Source organism: Hemiscyllium ocellatum, chromosome 23, assembly GCF_020745735.1.
Source record: "Hemiscyllium ocellatum isolate sHemOce1 chromosome 23, sHemOce1.pat.X.cur, whole genome shotgun sequence".
In the NCBI taxonomy this organism is placed as follows: Eukaryota; Metazoa; Chordata; class Chondrichthyes; order Orectolobiformes; family Hemiscylliidae; genus Hemiscyllium; species Hemiscyllium ocellatum.
The window spans coordinates 45437484-45459416 of NC_083423.1; the positions used below are offsets into that span (position 1 = coordinate 45437484).

A 21933-nucleotide genomic window follows, 5' to 3' on the forward strand; every position below is an offset into this window, starting at 1 on the left:
CTGCCATCAAATCTCCATTCCCCAATCCACTGCTCTAAACACACCCCTTTGCCAATGCAATAAATACAGAGACCCTTGTCCTCACCTACCACCACACCAGCCCCCGCATCCAACACCTCATCTTTAAACACTTCTGCTAATTCCAACTAGACTCCACCACCAAGAACATTGTTCCCCTCGCACCCCTCTCTGCCTTCTGCAAGGACCGTTCCCTTCCACAGTCCTTCCTGTGCAAGTGGAAAAGATGCAAAATCAGCCAGTACACCACACCCCCCACCACCCCCATCCAGGGACCCAAACAATCCCTCCAGGTGAGACAGAGGTTCACCTGCCTCTCTTCCGACCTAGTCTACATCGGGAAGACCAAACGTAAACTTAGGGAACAGTTCACAGAGCATTGCAGCCTGTCCCGCAGGGGCCAACTCGACCTCCCAGTGACTGCCCATTTCAATTCCCCCAAACACTTACTTTCTGACATTACCATCCTTGGCCTCCTTTATTGCCACACCATCCAAACTGCAAATTGGAGGTACAACACGTTATCTTCCGTCTGGGCAGCCTACAGCCCGAGGACTCAACTTTGAGTTCTCCAATTTCAAACAACCTCCCTTCCCATCCACCGATTCCCTGCCCAGCCCCCCACCATGCCTTCTACTGCTCCCTGCCACCAACCGGATTCACTCCTCCCATTGATCAACCAGGTTGTACTCTCTACCAGTCTTCACCTATCCCCACTTCACCACCTGGCCTCCACCACTCCCTTTATCTGCAGTTTCCCCTTACTCCCAAGCCCAATCCTGAAGAAGGGTCACACCCGAAATGTCAACTTCTCCACTTCCTGATGCTGCCTTGCTTGCTGTCTTCTTCCATCCTCCTTCCTGTCTACAATGCTTAAAGGGTTGCTGCTCCAGCAATTGCATGATACTCCTCAGGCACTGCAACAGTCCATGCCCAAACTCAACAAAGTCTGGACAATACTCAGGGTTTCAGCTGACAGGTAAGCAGTAACATTCACATCACACATGTGCCAAACAATGAGCATTTCCAGCAATAGAGAATCTTACCATTCTCCCTTGACATTTAATGGCAATTCCATCACCTTGAATCACAGAAACCCTACAGTGTGGAAACAGGTCATTTGGTCTAACAAGTCCACACTGACCCTCTGAAGAGTGGCCCACCCAGACCCATTCTCCTGCCCTATTATTCTACATTTAACCCTGACTAATGCACCCAATTCATGGCCAATTCATCTAACCTGCACATCTTTGAACTGTGAGAGGAAACGGGAGCACCCAGCAGAAATGAGGAGACTATGCAAACACCACACAGACAGTCGCTCGAGGCTAGAATTGAATCCGGATCATTGGCACTGTTAGGCAGCAGTGCTAACCACTGAGCCACCATGCCTCCTAGTCCCCAACTTTCAACATGCTGGGGTTACCATTGAACAGAAGGTAAACTGGACTAGCCATATAACTACCGTGGCTGCAACAACAGGTAACAAGGCTAGGAACCTTGTAGGGAATAACTCCTGACTCCCAAAGCCTGTCCATCATTTACAAGGCACAAGTCAGTACTGTGATTGAATACTTCCTGCTAGTGTAGATGAGTGCAGCTCCGACAATCAAGAAGCTTTGACACCATGCAGGACAAAACAGACCACTTATGGAATTATAGAGTCATAGAGATGTACAGCATGGAAACAGACCCTTCAGTCCAACCCATCTATGCCGACCAGATATCCCAACCCAATCTAGTCCCACCTGCCAGCACATGGCCCATATCCCTCCAAACCCTTCCTATTCATATACCCATCCAAATGCCTCTTAAATGTTGCAATTGTACCAGCCTCCACCACTTCCTCTGGCAGCCCATTCCGGACACCTACCACCCTCTGCGTGAAAAAGTTTCCCCTTAGGTCTCTTTTATATCTTTCCACTCTCACCCTACACCTATGCCTTCTAGTTCTGGACTCACCGACCCCAGGAAAAAGATTTTGTCTATTTATCCTATCCATGCCCCTCATAATCCTGTAAACCTCTATAAGGTCATCCCTCAGCCTCCAACGGTCCAGGAAAACAGCCCCAGCCTGTTCAGCCTCTCCCTATAGCTCAAATCCTCCAACACTGGTAACACCCTTGTAAATCTTTTCTGAACCCTTTCAAGTTTCACAACATCTCTCCAATAGGAAGGAGACCAGAATAGCACGCAATATTCCAACAGTGGCCTAACCAATATCCTGTACAGCCACAACATGACCTCCCAGCTCCTGTACTCAATACTCTAACCAATAAAGGAAAGCATACCAATCGCCTTCTTCACTATCCTATCTACCTGGGACTCAACTCTCAAGGAGCTATGAACCTGCACTCCAAGGTCTCTTTGTTCAACAACACTCCCTAGGACCTAACCATTAAGCATGTAAGACCTGCTAAGATTTGCTTTCCCAAATTGCAGCACCTCGCCTTTATCTGAATTAAACTCCATCTACCACTTCTCAGCTTATTGGGCCATCTGATCAATATGCTGTTGTAATCTGAGGTAACCGTCGCTATCCACTACACCTCCAATTTTTGTGTCATCTGCAAACTTACTAACTTTACCTCTTATGCTCACATCCAAAATATTTACGTGAATAATGAATAATGAAAAGTTGTGGACCCAGCCAGTTCTGTATCCAAATGGCTAGTTCTCCATGTATTCTGTGAGATCTCACCTTTCCAACCAGTCTCCCAGGGAGAACACTTGAGTGGTGCTGCGTGTACAAACATTTACTCCCTCCACCACTGGCATTCAGTAGTAGCATTGTATACCATCCACAAGAAGCATTGCAGAAAATCACTAATGTTTCTTAGACAGGACCTTTCAATCTCACATCCACTACCATCAAGAAGGATGAGAATAAAAATAGATGGGAATTCTACTATCTACATAGAACATAGAACATAGAAGGATACAGCGCAGTACAGGCCCTTCGGCCCTCGATGTTGCGCCGACCGAATCCTACCTAACCTATACTAGCCCAATAACTTCCAAATGCCTATCCAATGCCCGCTTAAATGACCATAAAGAAGGAGAGTTCACCACATGTTCCCCTCCACTCACCATCTTGAAAACACAGCATTGTGCCTTCAGCATTGCAGTGTCAATAATCTTGGAACCTTTAAAGGCATTATGGGTACACCCCCATTAAATTGTCTGCAGTTGTTCAAAGAGGCAGCACACCACCACCTTCAAGGGCAACATAGATGGGCAATAAATGTTGACCCAGCCAGTGATGCCCATTTGCCACAAATGAATAAAAGCAATATCGCTCAAGCTATCCTCATCCAGGGCCTTCAGAAGGAAATTTGTTTGTCAGCAAAGTTTCACAGCATATCACCACAAACATGTGTGGGCGGCACAGTGGTTAGCACTGCTGCCTCACAGCGCCAGACACCCGCGTTCAATTCCCGCCTTAGGTGACTGATTGTGTGGAGTTTGCACATTCGCCCCGTGTCTGTGTGGGTTTCCTCCGGGTGCTCTGGTTTCCTCCCACAGTCCAAAAGTGTGCAGGTTAGGTGAATTAGCCATGCTAAATTGCCCGTAGTGTTAGGTGAAGGGGTAAATGTACGGGAATGGGTCTGGGTGGGTTGCGCTTCAGAGGGTCGGTGTGGACTCGTTGGGCCGAAGGGCCTGTTTCCACACTGTAAGTAATCTAAAACCTAGAATCCAAGGTGGACTACTTTTGGTGAAACACTCCCAGTTTGATCCAAATATTTGAAGTGCATTAAAATTCTAATAATGTGCTTTTTGTCACTGATGATAGAATGGACAGCACTTGGAGTGCTCATCTGGTGGTCTGGTCTTGCAAAATTGCAAACAGTTTACTTTAACTGGACTTGTGCTTCCGTAACTGAAAGGGTGCTTAAAATAAAGGCAGCTGCCAGGAGAACAGGCATTTACTTGCATGAAAATGAATCTTGGACTCCATCCCAGCCATTTGCTGCACAAAACATCTAGATGTATCCGGTAATCTGTGAATCCTTGTGATAAATTAGAAATGGACATAATATATCATGTTTCCTGACCTCAGGATGCACACAAGCACTTTTCAGCTAACAATTACTTTTGAAGTACAGCAATGCGAGGAAACACCATCTTCATTGCAGCAGCATTTCACAAACAGCAATGAAATAATATCCAGATCATCTATTTTAGCAGTTGGCCAAGTTACTGAGGGAGTTCCCTGGTTTTCGCTTGAAATTGGGCCGTGGGACTTTTACATCTATCTCAGAGGGCAAATAGAATGGCTGCTTCAACTCTCGTCTGATAAGTCACATGCTCAACAGTGCAGCACTTCCTCAGTCATGGAGAGCACTGTCATCGTTAACTTTATGCTCAAATCTCGAGTGGGATTTGAACCCATTATCCGTTTTAGAGGCCAATACTGATCTTCAGGATAATTTTATGTTGTTCAGTCACAGGATGCAGCCGAAGCTCAGCCAGTATTCATTGCCCATTCATAATTGCTCTGATGAAGTGGTATTGGCTTTCTTCCTAAATTCTTCTAGGAGAAAGTGAGGACTGCAGATGCTGGAGATCACCACTCCACCAAGAACATGCAGGTCCTTGGACTCCTCCATCACCAGACCATAGCAACACGACGGCTGGAGGAAGAGCGCCTCATCTTCCACCAAGGAACCCTCCAACCACACGGGATGAACTCAGATTTCTCCAGTTTCCTCATTCCCCCCCCCCCACCTTCGCTCAGTCCCAACCCTCGAACTCAGCACCGCCTTCCTAACCTGCAATTTTCTTCCTGGCCTCTCCACCCCACCCCCACTCCGGCCTATCACCCTCACCTTAACCTCCTTCCACCTATAGCATTTCCAACGCCCCTCCCCCAAGTCCCTCCACCCTACCTTTTATCTTAGTCTGCTTGGCACACTCTCCTCATACCTGAAGAAAGGCTCATGCCCGAAACGTCGATTCTTCTGCTCCTTGGATGCTGCCTGACCTGCTGCGCTTTTCCAGCAACACATTTTCAGCTTTCTTCCGAAATTGCTTGGCATATAGGGACATCCAACGTACTATTAGGAAGAGAATGAAGAGCATTGAATGAATAATAATAAAACTTAAAAGTCAGGTGACTTGGAGGAAAACTTGCAGGTGGTGGTGTTTCCATGTATCTAATGCACTTGTCTTTTAAAATAGTGATGGCGATTTTGAAGATGTTGTTGAAAGAGCCTTACTAAGTGCGGTACATCTTGTATATGGTACACATAATGCCACTGTGTATTGAAGGGAACAAATGTCAAAGGTAGTGGATGTGGTGCCAGAAAGTGGCTTGTCCTGGAAGGTGTAATGCTTCTTGAGTGTTTTTGGAGCTGCACACATCCAGTTAAGTGAAGAGAGTTCCATCATACTTCTGACTTGTGCATTGTAGATAGTGGACAGGCTTTAAGGAAACAGAAGTTACCTGTCACCGAGCCTGTACCTGCTCTTGTGGTCACTGTATTATATAGACTCAGAGAGATTTACAGCACAGAAACAGACCCTTCGGTCCAACTCATCCATACCAACCAAATATCCTAAATTAATCTAGTCCCATTTGCCAGGATTTGGTACATATCCCTCCTATTCATATAACCATCAGATGCCTTTTAAATGTTGTAATTATACCAGCCTCCATCACTTCCTCTAGAAGCTCATTCCAGACACGCACCATCCTCGGCGTGAAAAGGCTGCCCCTTATGTCAATTTTAATACTTTCTCCTCTCACATTAAACATATGCCCTCTAGTTTGGACTCTCCTGCTCCAGGGAAAAGAGCTTGTCTATTTATCCCATTCATGTCCCTCATGATTTTATAAACATCTGTAAGGTCATCCCTCAGCCTTCAACGTTCCAGGGAAAACAGCCCCAGCTTATTCAGCTTCTCCCTATAGCTCACACCCTCCAACCCTGGCAATCTCCTTGTAAATCTTTTCTGCACCCTTTCAAGTTTCATATGGCTTATCCTGTTCAGGTTCTGGTTAATGGAGATTATTATGAAGAAAATAGCAGTTAGTAAAGATGTTAAAGAATGTAGAGAAACATGAAAGTAGAAAGGAATAATCCAAAGAAGCCAAGTGACTTTGACATCCCTACTCCTGAAGGCAGGGCAGAGCAGAATTCAGTGATGATAGCAAGTTAGTCTTCCAGTAACCTGATATTAATCAGCAGTATGTACCATGGCATCCTGCAGGAAAAGATGTAAGGTGTTTGGATTGGCTGCTATAGCTCTCATATCCTGTTATCACAATTAGTCAGAATTCATTGAATGGATGATGGTGCAAGGTCCGAGATTTCAATATGCTTTGCAAAATGTGAGGAGCTTAAATGAGTGTTGTCAAGCCAAAGAACATGATGCAATGTGATACCCAAATAAGCAATAACTGAAAGTTGTTCTGGAGAATATCCAAGTACTTCCCTGTGATTCCGTTACATGTACTCCTAATTATTTAAAATTACTGTTACACTGTCTGTTTGATCCAAGTCTTCAGTCACCTGTCCTTATGTCTTCTACAATTGTGTATTTTTATTGGCTGATCATGCTCCAATGAAGCACTTAGGGAATTTTGCTACATTAAATGCACCATATAAATATAAGTTGTTGTTGTACTTTGTGTTGTGGAGATCACATTTTTGTTCCTTTCTCAACTCGAAATGGGCAGTGATGTTCCTGTATCTGCTTTTAGATAGAAAGCTGAGGAGGAATGAAAGGATGAAAAATTTGTCTTACACCACAGGTAGCATAAAGTTCCCCACCTTCTGGTGTTCACACTCTCCACTATACATTTATATGCTCCTAAATTCAGGTCACCTAGAAATACACTTGTGGTGGTGGTGTTTCACAAAGAAAGCTATTACTCAGTAATGTCACATTCTGCAATCTAACCTGCTGTCCATCTCCATAGGCAGTGCATTAACAATACTGTGAAAAACAACAGTGCAATCAGTTTGTACCCAACAATATGCCTCCAGGCAAATCAGTAACACGTCAGTCTGCTGTGCACTGATGAACCAAACAAGAAATAATTTCCCACACTTCCTCAGTAACTACACTTCATTGACTGTTATTATGCAAGATGTTATACGAATGAAAGTCTTTCTTTCAGATACATTTAATCAGTTAGCTACTTCCCCAAAAACTTCAGGATTTCACGGTGAGAATTGAATGACAGTTACACTGTGCGGAAACAATCACTCAACATGATTTTCCCTAAATTGATTAATGTCCATTGAACAGGATCACCACTCAATTAAGTATGATGGGCAGGCTCTCAAAGGTGGAGAACCAATGAGGTGACTTGCAGGTAATCAAGAGTAAAAGCAGCCTAAAACAGAGATGCCATCTCTTCAGCTCTCCTAATAAAAAAAAACTTGCTGAATTCCCTTAAAGGATCAGATAAATATATATTGCACTTTTCTCAATTCATCCAGTCTGAGAACAACAACTAATTCAAACCTAAAAGGGAAAAAAAACAGATCAATCAGCAAAGCTTGTAGGGTGAGGAATCTCTCCATAGTTCATCTTGTAATGGCACCTGCAGCCATCAAAGCATGCAAGAATGGCCTCTAAGCCTGACTGGAGCACTGGCTCCACCAGCCTGCTACTGGGAGTCAGCCTCAAGGCCCTGTACTTTTATCCCATCATCTGCAGGAACCTTGAGGTTGGCTAGAACATCCCATCATCCACTAATAATTGGATTGAGGGCAGGTGGTGAATCCTATCATCCTCCACTCATATGGAAATGGCATGCCAGCTGGTAGCTTGAAATACCATTACCGCCCATATTGGTTTTTACCCCTAAGGAATATGCTAGACAAAACCAGTCCACATTATCATGAATAACAGGTACTATAACAGCAGAGTATAGCAATTGTGTTCTGACTGGACTTCTTAAAGTACATGAAGTCAATCTTATCACCTACATCAACTGGAGTAGACTGAAATAAACGCTGTTCCTGTTATGATTGTATGAAGACTAAATCACCCTCCTCCCTTCCATAAATAGTCCTGCTGAAGGATTTATGCCCAAAACATCAACTCTCCTGCTCCTCAGATGCTGCCTGACCTGCTGTGCTTTCCCAGTGCCACACATTTTGACCCTTCCACAGGTACATAGGGTACTGGAGCTGGTGAACTCATATAGCTGGATGCCAATATGTTCCAGAAGGAAAGAACAATAAAACCTGTAAATGATATATACTGTCTGACTTGTATATTTGAAAATGGAACCCCCATATGATCAATACATTGAATTCCAATTATTCCATTTTTTAAACCCCATTTTTCCTCCTCCGAATTATCATATTACTGCCAAAACTGTGGGGTTCAATCCCTGTATCACCCAAGAAAGGCACAGAGGTCTGCCTCCATATGGCACATACTGTAAAATGTTGAGGTACACCAAGTATCTGCAGTGGGTGGAGACCTGAGGAAGATGTTCTCACCTTACAGATGTTTATAAGATCATGAGGGACATGGATTGGGTAAATCAACAAGGTCTTTTCCCTGGGGTCACAAAGTCCAAAACTAGAGAGCATATGTTTAATGTGAGAGGAGAAAGAATTAAAAGGGACCTAAGGGGCAACCTTTTCACACAGACGGTGGTGCATGTATGGAATGACCTGTCAGCGGAAATGGTGGAGGCTGGTACAATTACAATATTTAAAAGGCATCTGGATTGGTATATGAACAGGAAGGGTTTAGAGGGGTATGGACCAAATGCTGGCAAATAGGACTAGATTAATTTAGGATATATGGTCGGCATGGAAGAGTTGGACCGAAGGGTCTGTTGCCGTGATGCATATCTCTATGGCTGTATAAATACTGTGATCACAAGAGCAGATCCAAGCTAGGAATTTCTCATTCTCGTATACATGCAACACTTAGCAGCTGGCTACCCTGAATGTCCTAATAAAAATGCAGAAGTGGACTGTAAGTGAGCAAAAAAAAATCTGAGGCCCTTAGTGTACAGACGGCACAGGTACCAATAACGAGGATGTTACATTGATGTTGAAGGCATTTGATTTTCCATGTTTGATTCCAACTGTCCAGCCACATTGATGGCTGGCTTTACAGAGTTTTGAATAATGCCGGTCCGAGTGAAATGTTAATGGCTGAAAACACAGTGAGACAGTGTAAGTACAGGTTCAACCATTAGCGCTCACTGTTTTAAGTGTATCCGAAACAGAAGCTGAGCGGCGTGTGCTGGCTGCAGCGAAAGCTGCTGTGTGGGGGCTGCCACCATCCTCTAGAAACTCTGTCTGCTGCCTCACCCAGAGACTCCCAACACAGTGTAAAGTCGGCTGCGGAGGCATTTACGCATAATTGATTTTGCGCCGGTGGCGAAATGGAGACACTTATTTCCACACAGCCGCTGTTTTGTGTAAATGACACACTGGTGAATAAAGATTCTCCCCGTGACTAAGGGGCAGACAGAAATGGAACCGTACATTACACACCCAGCCGTTCGCTCTCCCTCCCTCCCTCCCTCCCTCACACGCACCAACCACTCCCTTCCATTTCTTCCCACTCGCTCCGTCTCGTATATGATGCATCTCGGACCTAAGAACAGAATCAAAACATCTCCATGGAAACTAATTTCCAGGGCTGCTACTGCAGACGTCAGTTGCCACCGCGCCCTGATTCTTCATCGGAGCAGTGGGTGGGATAGACAGAGATTGGACTGTACAGGGTGTTTTTTTTTGGAGGGGGGAGATGAGGGTGTGCTGCAGTGTCTACAGCCTGGGGTGTCTCTACACAGCCTGGCTGTACAGTGAGGTAAAGCCAAGGGATCTCACACGTTGAGAAAACTCTAGTTCCTCCCTCCCTCTCTCTTCATTTCTACACCTGAGACCAATCTAGCCAAGGGCGAGGTCGCATTCCGCGCTTGCGCTCTCTCTCTGCAGTCTGCTGACTTCTCAGAGCGCAGGGGAAAAACAACAACATTTCAGTCGGAGACTAGCCCCAGTGATCCACGTTCCCTTCCCCCCTCAACTCCACTCTCCTTCGCGACTGTGAAAGAAAAAAAAACTCTCGTTTCCCACTTCTCCCCCATCCCCCTCAAATATCAAAATGGTGCACGGTGGCATGAAATGCATTAAGTACCTTTTGTTCGGCTTTAATTTCCTCTTCTGGGTAAGTTTGACTGATCGTGTGTATGTTTCTCTCTGCGCTTGGCTTCGTCGTTTCGGGTTTAACAGAGAGAGTTTTGACTGCCCAAATATTACTGTCTGCAGGTGGAAGAAAATAATTTCGGTTTGATTGTCTTCTGTCTCCCCACCTTATCTCTGTTTTTAGAAAAAAAACAAAGTTGCTTTGAAATCTAGTCGAGTTTTCCAACAGTTTTTTGTTTTGATCTGTAGTGAGATGTGGCATTTTCACTAACTTTTGAACTCCGATTTTTTTTTACCGTTGCTGAGTTCCTGCAGTTTTCTTTCTAACTCAATGGTTCTGTGTGAAGTGGGAAATCGGTTAGGTCGGTACTGTTATCTGATGGAAATCTGTTGGGGGGGTGGGGTGGGGTAGGGGAGGTGGGAAAGACAAACATGGCTGTTATTTAAGAACATAGCCTCACCTGTTCACTGTCAAGACCTGTTCATTGGAAAGTTTGGATTGGCCGAAAATTGGAAGTGCTGCAAAATTCTCTTCAGTCTTAGAAGTCCTAACTTAAAACTTTTTTTTATTTGGACTGTTCTGTGCTTGGCATGTATTTTACAACACTATTACGTGCTCTATACAAGTGTGGTATACCTATGAAGTATACTGTTTGCTTTAATTTAGCTATTGTGCACCCAAGTTGTGATTTGCTCTTTTATGGGGTTACACCTGAAATGTTGACTTCTCCACCTTCAGATGCTGCCTGGCTTGCCATGTTCTTCCAGCCTCCTGCTTGTCTATCTTGGAATCCAGCATATGCAGTTTTTGGTCTCTAATTCTACTCTATTGCCTACAATTTCTGTGTCCATTTCTCCCATCACCCCCTCCCAAAAGCCCTCCTTCATGCCTTGGGTTTTGCCAGATGTAACCAGCTAGCCATTCTAACTAATTTTCACCAGCAAAAGATTAACCTTTCTTTAGAACATAAGAACTAGGAGCAGGCGTAGGCCATCTGGCCCTTTGAGCCACTCTACCATTCAATCAGATCATGGCAACTTTTTACCATTCAAGTAGTAATCCTTTTTACTGTTACTCCTACCAAATTGGTAGTACTTCACATTTATTAGCATTGTATTCTATCTGCCAGACTTTAGCTCACTCACTTAAAGTATCTCTATTCCTCTGCAAAGTTTCAGTCCTCTGCGCACTTTGCTCTGCCACTCATCTTAGCTTTGGCATACACTACATGCCCCCCAAAAGCAAAATAATGCTGATATGAAAAGATTGGAAATAAAAATGGGAAGTGCTGGAACATCTGAGGGGAAGCAACAGTTAATGTTTTGAATCCAATAATTCTTAGTCCAAAGAATAATCATACTGGACTCAATGCTCACTCTTTTTCTCCCTTCACAAATGCTGCCAGACCTGGGTTTCTCCAGTACTTAGAAGTGATGGAATGCATAGCTTTTATTCCAAATGCTATATTTGCTGACCTATGTTGGCTCCTTTTTTTATTATTAAATCCCTTGGTGTTAATGTTTTGAAGGCCTGAAAGTGATTGGTAAGGATATGAAAGATTATTTGCCTGGAAATGAGATTATTTGTCCAGACAAAGGAATTTAGAATAAAGGTACAGTTCAAGAGTAAAGAGTTCCTGGATTCTGACTGGGAAGGATTTTTTTTTTGAAATATTAGAGGGCAGTGAATCTTCTAAATATACTCAAGAATATTTAAATTCCTGGATCTCCAAGGAATCAAGGGTGTGGGCTTAAAATAAAAAGACTTGAGATAGATGAGGGCCCTTCCTGATGAAGGGCTTGTGCCCGAAACGTCGAATTTCCTGTTACTTGGATGCTGCCTGACCTGCTGCGCTTTAACCAGCAACACATTTTCAGCTTTGAGATAGATGATCAAACTTAAATGGTGGAGCATGTTTGAGCTTTATGGTGGACTCCTGGCCCAATTTCTTAGGTTCATTTACTTCTAACCTCTGTTCCTAAAACCATACAAGGCTTCAGCTTTTCTTCAACTCTCATCTCTTTAAAAAAAGGCCTAATTTCCTTTGCTTCACCATTGGCAACAATGCCTTCACCAAATAGTTTTGAAGTTCTGATACTTAACATGACTTAACAAGTACTTAACATTTAATAAATCAAGCTTTTAGTCTTAACCAATAATATTGCCTTTGGCTCAATGTCAATCTTGTCTGTTTGTACTTATAAGTTCTAAGGCAATTCATATTAAGTATCCCAAATAGATGCAACTTGTTCCTTTTTGTTTGCGAATTGTCTGTTTTAAACTAAAGCAAAAGTGAAGGTCACGTATCTAACAATCTTCTAATTTGTCTCGACTCCTGGATTTTTGTGTGGTGACTTTTCTTTTAATCCAGAAGTTGCAGCCTTTGGCAAATGGTCTACTTGTTTGTAATGAGTGGTGCAAATTAGTGTCCCTTTGACAAAGTGAACTATTTTTTTCAGAGGGAGGGTGGTGGTGTAGTGTTTCCAATTTGAAGTCAATTTTCTTGAATTTTTACCTATTGCTTCAATCTCTCTTATTAAAAAGATAATGGAGTACAAAGATTGAAAATCTAAATTTGATTTTTTTGTGCTGGCATTAAACACGACAGTGGAAGCTGCCAGCTAAAAATAACTGGGATAGAGAAGGGTGGGAACCAACTCCTGTCTATTTAGGCTGTAGCTATAGTGTTAACTTGGTGCGTGCTGAAATCTCCTTGTGTTCTAGAAATATGCATGAAAGGTATTTAGGGTTCTTATGCAGGGACTGTATATTTACCTCTGGATCAAAACTCCCAAGGTTGAATGCTAACTACATCAAAGGGTGTATTATAACGTGTGAAGAAGTTCATTAAAAACATCTAGAAGGCATTCAGACTTACTGCAGGGCCATCAATAAGTTCAGGTGGTGTCCCATGAAGGATGTTGTAGCACCCGACTGTCTACCTGTTTTCCTGTCATTTCCTGACGTGTGCTCAGGTGTCTGAAAAAGGAGTAAGCAGGGTCCACCAGGCAATAGAGGCCTTTAGGGATCAGTGGGCTCAGTGCATTAGCAAGGGTGATTTGCGATTTTTAAAGTTTGATAAGCTTCCATTGCTGTTCTATAAACAAAAACCAGAAGGTTAACTGATGGGTTTTTTGTCACTGTGCCCCACCAGGCACTGTGCCCCACCAGTTTAATGTTTTACTCTGCCTGAATGCCTTTGCCTCTTCCGATCAGGGATGAGCAGTATAATGTAGCTTTGTGTATCCACACTTTCCCAAGAGTCTTGTTTTAAAGTTTACATTGATATTATTAAAGTGAAGTATGTAAATCTTGTGTGACCATATCTCCTTATGTAGATAATTTTATACCTAATTAAATTTGGGTCTAACGCTATACTATTTCTTAGACAATCAGAAAACTTGAGTCATCCCATGTGTTCCTTTAGTGGTTTGGCCTTTATGAGAATATAGTCTTCACTTTAAATCTTGACTGGGTATCTGGAAAAGTTTCAGACTTAAGGTCATACTTCACTTGGCTTGTCGTAGGGGCTGCAATTTAGCCTCAGATAATGATGAAAAGGAGGGGAGAGATGGGAAGCAGCAACTAAAAATATTTTCTAACCTTGTATTTTGATGGATCAAGTGATTGTTTGTTGCACCTTCTGTCATTGAAGATAGGCTTTTAAAATCTGAACAGTCTCTTAGTGGGAGATTATTTTTATATTTTACTGTTACACATGCATTACAACAACATAAAGCTTTACCTTAATTGGTCAAAAGTTAGTGCAGTCATTATATATTTAGGCTTGAGCTGTTTGTTCTGTCTGAGTTCAGAAAATCAATTTAGATAAATTTTAACATTTTTGTAAGTGACAGTTTACTGTTAACAAGTTGATGAGGTAAATGTCCTATGCTAATATTTGCCAGAATTATCAACAAAAGCACAGTTAAACTGCTTACCAGTAATGAGTGCATCAAATCAATTGTATAGAATTTTAGCATGAATGGACCTTGCTAGTATGACCTTCAGAGATGACCTTGCCCTGAAAAGAACTGTAATGGAGATGCTTTTGTTGCTGATTGTTTAATTATATTCTAGTTTATAATAGCAACAGATCAACTTTAAATGCAGAGTACAGTGTAAAATACTTGAGTGAATTTCTACTTTGACAAACCAACTACTGAGAATGGTTCCTGATTACCCAACTTGTGTGCATTTTGCAAGTATTAAGTGACACAGGTGCAAGTCTAAGTTAAATATCACCATGGAGAGCTTCAGGATTGTTTACAAGTTTTTTAAATTGTTTTGCATCGGGCTAACAGTTTTTGTGATCGTAGAATCCCTACAGTGTGGAAACAGACGCTCTGAAGAATAACCCACCCCCCTACTGTTATCCTATATTTACCCCTGACTAATGCACCTAACCTACACGTTGCTGAACACTGGCCAATTTAGCATGACCAATTCACCTACCCTGCAGATCTTTGGAATGTGGGAGGGGGCCAGAGCACCCAGAGGAAACCCATGCAGACACGGAGCACGTGCAAACTCCACACACAGTTGCCAGAGGCTGGAATCAAACCCAGGTCCCTGACACTGAGGCAGCAATGCTAACTACTGAGCCACTGTTCCGCCCATTGATCTATTGAAACCTGTGCTTGTTTATCAGTTAATATTGTTTCATAAAGCTGGTAGTTTGCAAGTTGAGACATGGGTTCTTGTCTGGCAGCTGGTTCTGTTTACATTGTTTATCAGCAACATAAGGTGTTCATTGTTCACACAAGGGCATGGTGCACTGAAAGTTTGCAGCAATTGTGGGTGTGCTGGTGTGAATTGTCTATTTACCTCAATGATGGTCAAGAGTCTGGAACCTACCTTTTAAAACACAATTTTCTTTCGCACCCTAAATCTAGATTATATGCTAAGGAGTGCAGACCTTCATTCCTTATTCATTTTCATAGCCAGAACAGATGTTCAGTATCAAAGAAATATTTTTCTGGAAAGTTACTAAAGGGGCCAAGCAGAGCCCTTTTTTATTTTTTCTCAAAAAAAACTTCTGGCCAGGGTTGTGCACTGTGATGCAGCCTAAATGGTTGGGAATAGCTCATTCGTAAAGTTATAGCTCTATTATTGTATAGATTTGAAATGGAAGCCAGTTTACAGTAAATGTACAAATGAGATACTGCAAATTCAGGTAATCTGAAATAAAAGTAAATGTTCAGTGGGTCAGGAAGCATCTGTGAAGAGAGCTCAATAGAGTTAACATTTAAGGTCAGCAAACTTCTGCCAGTTTGTTCAGGCATTTTCTGCTTTAATTTCTGCAAATTAAAGTATTCCCACTAGTAATTAGTTGGTCTAAACTAAAACTTCACGTGGTTTAGCTTAAAATTTGATTTTTGGCCAGTGATGTGATAAATACCATGTGATATCTAACAAGTAATCTAAGATTTCATGCATGTGGGTGGATACTATGTGATCCCTCTTTTTAGAATTATATATAGGAGCCTTTTGCTCCATTTGTCTCTTTTTAGTTGCAAGATGGCCACTCTGGTAGTGAATGAATGGACACTGAGCTCTCCTGGTTATGGGCATGATCTGCTGAATTTACCAAAAAACTGAAAGAACTGTGGATGTTGGAAATCAGAAACAAAAACAAACTGCTAGAAAAACTGAGCAGCTCTGGCAGCATCTGAGGAGCAAGAGAATCAATGTTCCGTTCATCCTGATGAAGGGCTTGTGCCCAAAACATTGATTCTCCTTCTCCTGCTGCCTGACCTGCTGTGCTTTTCCAGCACCACACACTCTACTCTGATCTCCAGCATCTGCAGTCTTCACTCCCTCCTAGCATCTGTGGAGGGAAAGTAGAATCAACACTACTTTAGAATTTCTATCTCTTTATGATGTGTTTCAACTGTTAAAGCTCCTTTTTAAGTTTGATTTTCCTGGCATTTTGGTTGTTAAATTCAAAAGTCTTTTTAATTTCTCAGATTTGAAATTGTCCCATGTGTTAAAATAAGGGATTTGCTATCCCTTTCTACCAGATGTCGCCAATTAAGTTGCACTAGTGACCTAGTCAATGTTGAATGTTGTGCAGCCATTATTAAGCATTGCTGCTGCTTACCAGTCTGGTCAATATTTGATTTTTGTCCAATGTATTGGACAAGTCTCTAAATTCCTGAGCCATCAATAGTGCTGTCGTGCAGCATATGCTGAGTAATAGCCAATTTTCTAATGCCCAGTTTCGGTTCTACCAGGGTGATCCAGCTCTTCACCTCATCACAACTTCAGTTCACATGTGGACAAAAGAGCTGAATTAGTGAATGGATGTTCTCCCATATGATCAGAAATGGGGATGTTTGCTGCTGATTGCAAAATGCTCAGTATCATTCATGACGACTCAGGTAATGCTGCCGTCTGTAGCCAAATGCAGCAAGACTTGGACAATATCGAGGAATAAAAACAGAAAATCCTGAACAAACTCAGCAGATCTGGCAGTACCTGTGGAGAGAAAAACAGCTAACGTTTCAATTCCAACGTGATTCTTCTGATCCTTTACTGCTGCGCAAATAATGGGGAGCTGCCTTCTTGAACCGTTGTAGTCCCTGACTGATAGACCCACAAAGTTAATAGGAAGGATGAGGACTTTGACCCAATCACCAAGAAATTATATAGCTCCAAGTTAGGTTCATGTATCATTTTGTTAAAGTACCTGTTCAAGACAGTACAGAATTCCTGATGGACTTGACCTGAAGTCTCTCTTGGTTTGTCCTAGAGATCATATTTTGTGGTAGTCTGGAATATAAACCTCTTACAGACAGTTTAGTTTAAATTATTGCATATAGATACCTACAAGTCAGGCTTGAGTTAAGGTTCTAAAACTATTAGCAGGGTAGCAGCGCCAGCTCTTACCCCTGAGAGCTTTCTCAGGCTACTCTCCTTTATTGCTGCAAAAAAGCTGTCTTCATATAGAAATTGGTATTAAAATTACAAAACTCCACATGTCCTTAGTCAGATAAGCAGCATAAAATGGCAAAAGTTTGCAGAGAAAAAGAAACTCATTGACAGGTCTGTGTATGCTTGGCTAATTAAGCTATATGCACATCCAAAGTGGGAACCCTTGATCAAACCAGGCCAAATGGCCAATTGCTTTGGCTAACTAACCTTCCCTTTTAACACTACATCATAACGAGGGACTAGTCTAAACTATGTGGGAAAGGTCATGAGGTAACTTTGCTCAACTAGCATGTCCAGCTTGTAAGGGTAATGAGACATTCACATTCCAGAACAGTCTAGGTGAGGGAGCTGAGCTTCATCAGTACACATCTGCTCAGTGTGATACACGAACATGTATCAAGATTGCTCTATTACGTGCACGTTCCACTCAGCAATTAAAATTAAAGTTCTTTTCCTATTGAGTATAAGTTTTAAGTGTCTTTTAAGAATTTTAGTTATCTGACATCCAACTGTGAAGCATGCGCAATCTTCCAGCCCCTGGCATGAGAAGGAAGTACTGCCATACGTTCCACAAGTGAACAAATGTGATCACCTTATTTACACTGATATTAAGAATAGATGTCCTCAATTCTTTTGAACAAATGGCTCCCTCATTTCAAGTGCTTTCCCATGTCTCCTGTAGCAAATGTGTCACATGTAAGGCTACAAGCTGTCTCTGTTTGGAGGGAATCCGCACAAGGCTATGATGATATGCTGCTTTTTCTTTCTATGTGGTAGAGGTTATGGGTTTGGAAGATCCTATCAAAGAAGCCACAGTGAGCTACTGCAGTGCGTCATTTGGATAGTGAACACTGCCACTCTACCTGTAATGGTGGGCATGAATGTTGAAGGTGGTAGTTGGGAGCCTAGTCAAGCTTTGTCCTGGATTGTGCCAAGCTTCGTGTCTTCCTGGAGCTGCAGCCAACCAAGCAAGTGGAAAGTATTCCATCACACTTTTGCCTTTGTAGAAAGGGGAGGTGAATTATTTGGGGTAGAGTTCAGTCTCCTGACCTGTTCATATAGTTGATATATTTATGGTTAGCCCGGTTCAGCTTATGGTGCATGGAAGCCCCCGGGCATTGATATGGGACTTGAGCAAAGGTCAAGTGTTGATAATTAATTAGAATTGTTTTTTAGTTGGTCATTGCCTGCCACATGTTGCATGGATGTCATTTTCCACTTACTGTTCAAATATTGATAGATGTGGACATGGACTTCTTCAGTATTGAAGAACCTTTGTACTGAATATTGTGCAAGCATCACAAACATCTCCTCTTCTAACTGTGTGCTTTGTGTGACTCCAACCAGTGGATTGTTTTACCCCTGGTTCCCACGTACGCCTTAATAGCCTACTTGCATAAGTGCTGCCTTGACGTCAAAGGCAGGAAGTGAGGAGTGTAGATGTTGGCGATCAGTCATGTGTGGTGATGGAAAAAAAATGAGGTCTGCAGATGCTGGAGATCACAGCTGCAAATGTGTTGCTGGTCAAAGCATAGCAGGCCAGGCAGCATCTCAGGAATAGTGAGCTGCCTGGCCTGCTGTGCTTTGACCAGCAACACATTTGCAGCAGTGGTGATGGAAAAGCATAGCAGGTCAGGCAGCTTCCAAGGAGCAGCAGAATCGACATTTTGGGCATAAGCACTTGATCAGGAGAGCATTGTCCGAAATGTTGATTCTCCTGCTCCTTAGATGCTGCCTGGTGCTTCCAGCACTCCTCTCTCTACTTTGATGTCAAAGGCAGTCATACTCAACACTTTGGTCCAAGAAAAATGGACAAAAGCTGGACTGAAGTGAGTTGTGATCCAGAAATGGCAAGCAACTGCTAAGCAAACACTACTTAATGGAGTAGTCAATGATCCCTTCCATCAAATTTATCTCAAACATAGACTGAGCCTTCCGTTTTGTGAACAGGACATGCCTCAGCATTTTTCTACATTGTCGAGTAGATACCAGTGTAGCTGTACTGGAACAGCATGGCTGAGTGTCAAGCGCTCAAACACGTCTTCAGTACAATGGCCAGAAAGTTGTCAAGGTCCATATCTTTTGTAGAATCCATTGCCTTCAGCTATTTCTTGATTTCACATGGAGTGAATCGAATTGGCTAAAGAATGGCATCTGTTATGCTGGGGACACAAGGAGGAAGTTGAGAAGGATCAATCGCTCACTACTTCTGGTTTTTAAAAAAAAATTGATGTAAATGTTTCAACCTTGCCTTTTGCACTGATATGTTTGTAATTTAGAATGGGGATATTTGTGAAGCCTCCAACTCCTATTAGTTTAATTGTCAGAAAGTTATTCATGACTGTGACAGAACCATAGAGTTTAAATCTAATCCACTAGATTGTGCGATTACTTGGCGCAAGTAACGTTTGGTACACAGTTGCTTAGCTTGTGTGTGCCTTGTCAACCTGGTGAAGCCCTAGCACTCCTGATTTTTAGATCTGTCTAGTGCAGCTTCAGGTATGTCTCCCAGAGTTAAACCAGTGTTGATTTCTTGGTTTGATTTGTAATAGTGCAGCAAGAGAGATGCCAATTCATGAAGCTGCGGATTAGATTAGATTACTTGATGTGGACACAGGCCCTTCGGCCCAACAAGTCCACACCAAAGCGCAACCCACCCAGACCCATTCCCCTACATTTACCCCATCACCTAACACTATGGCAATTTAGCATGGCCAGTTAACTTGCACATTTTTTTTGGACTGTGGGAGGAAACCGGAGCATCCGGAGGAAACCCACGCAGACACTGGGAGCATGTGCAAACTCGACATAGTCAGTCGCCTGAGACGGGAATTGAACCCGGGTCTCTGGCGCTGTGAGGCAGCAGTGCTAACCACTCCGTCATCATGGATGAACGATACCTTTTCTGCTATTGCTGATATTCCACCCTCCTCTTGGATGCCTGTTTCTCTTTGAAATCTATCCAGTATAGCACTGTAGTATTACGAAACACAATGTCCTCCATATGAACGTGTTCAACAGTGGACTGATGAGTGCAAGTTATTAGTGTCGAAATGTGGCACTAGAAAAGCAGGCCATGTCATGCAGGATCCAAAGAGGAGGAGAGTCCATGTTTCGGGCATCAGCCCTTCATCAGCAATCCAAAAATTCTTCTGCTCCTTGGATGCTACCTGACCTGCACTTTTCTAGTGCCACACTTTTCTGATCTCCAGTATCTGCAGTCCTCACTTTCTCTCAATTTGGTGTCTCTTCTGCCCTGCAGTTCTGTTACCATCCAGTGTGACAGCTAGTGTCCTTTAGGATGTAACATTAATGATAGTGGTGGATATTGAAGTCCCCCACCCAGAGTCCATTCTGTGTGACCTTGTCACCCTCTGTCCTGGCTCTGTAATTTTTAACGTGGAGGATTACCCATATCAAGTGAGGGTAGGAAAGGATGATACCTACTAATCACGGGAGGTTTCTTTTCCCAGGGTACTAGTCATAGCAGGATGTTCGGGCGGGGTTTGGGGCAAGGTCCAATGGTACACCAATCGATCTTGGGGTCGTTGCACAAACAGATGCATATCCTCGTTTGTTGCTCTATATATCCCAAAACAAAAATAATCAAGGATGCTACAGCATGGCCAGTGGGAATTCTGGAGCAGCGGGTAGATTGGGCAGTAAGCTGGGATCAAGTCTGAAGTACTGACCTAGGAGAATCAGGAATGTGGGTCAAAAGTGTGTTGCTGGCAAAGCACAGAAGGTCAGGCAGCACCTGAGGAGCAGGAGAATCAATATTTCTGGCATAAGCCCTTTATCAGGAAAGAGACTTGTGGCTGGATGCTGAGAGATAATCAGGAATATGATTCTATCAGGTGTACATAACATACAGATTGCTTACATGAGAATTACCAAAAATTACATAATATAAAAGTTTGAATGTCAGTTGATCTTATTGGTTTAAAAAATTGAAGAAAGCAATGTTAAGGCTAGAAAGGTTTTCACAAAGCTGGAACGTGGATTAAATTGTGTAGATGAAATTATAAAGTCAGTTGGTGAATGGAGAATTAGAGGTACTTGAAATGCTTGCATTTTAATAAAATGGAACATAGATAACAGTACAGCACAGGATCTGCTTTTAGCCCACCGTGTCTACATTGGCTATGCTTCCATTCTAATCTAATCCCAACTGCTTGTACAAGATCCATAAACTTCCATTTATCCTGTTCACATGGCTGTTTAAATCCCTCTTTATACGCTGCTATTGTATCTGCTTTTACCACCTCCCCTGGCAGCACATACCTGATACCTACCACCCTCTGCTTTTATTTTAAAAGAAACGTTCCTCTCACATCTTTGAACTTCCCACTTCATCTTAAACCTGTGTCACCTAGTATTTGTCATTTCCATCCTGGAGAAAAAGATACTGACCGTCCACCCTATCCATGCCTCTGATTTTATATAGGTCTCTCGGGTCACCCTCTGCCTCTGCTGTATTGAAAATAGTCCAAGTTTGTCCAGCCTCACCTTTATGGCTAATGTGCTCCAATCCAGGCAACATAGGCGACATCATCAGTGCTTTGGAGCCTCCTGCGAAGCGCTTCTTTGATGTTTCTTCTGATATTTATAGTGGTCTGTCCTTTCCGCTTCCGGGTGTCAGTTTCAGCTGTCCGCTGTAGTGGTTGGTATATTGGGTCCAGGTCGATGTGTTTGTTGTTGGAGTTTGTGGATGAATGCCATACCTCTAGAAATTCCCTGGCTGTTCTCTGGCTTGCCCTATGATAGTAGTGTTTTCCCAGTCGAATTCATGTTGCTTGTTGTCTGCGTGTGGGGCTACTAGGGATAGCTGGTCGTGATGTTTCG

General features: G+C 42.8%; 1 protein-coding gene across 1 annotated transcript in view; it reads left to right on the forward strand.

The window, feature by feature from the left end:
* Positions 1 to 9731: 9731 nt before the first annotated feature.
* The window catches only part of cd9a (CD9 molecule a), a 49154-nt gene continuing 36952 nt past the window's right edge, over positions 9732 to 21933 (forward strand). The window contains exon 1 of the mRNA XM_060842955.1: positions 9732 to 10173. Within this exon, the coding sequence (XP_060698938.1) occupies positions 10111 to 10173 (63 nt within the window). The 5' untranslated portion in view covers positions 9732 to 10110. The remainder of the gene's footprint in view (positions 10174 to 21933) is intronic.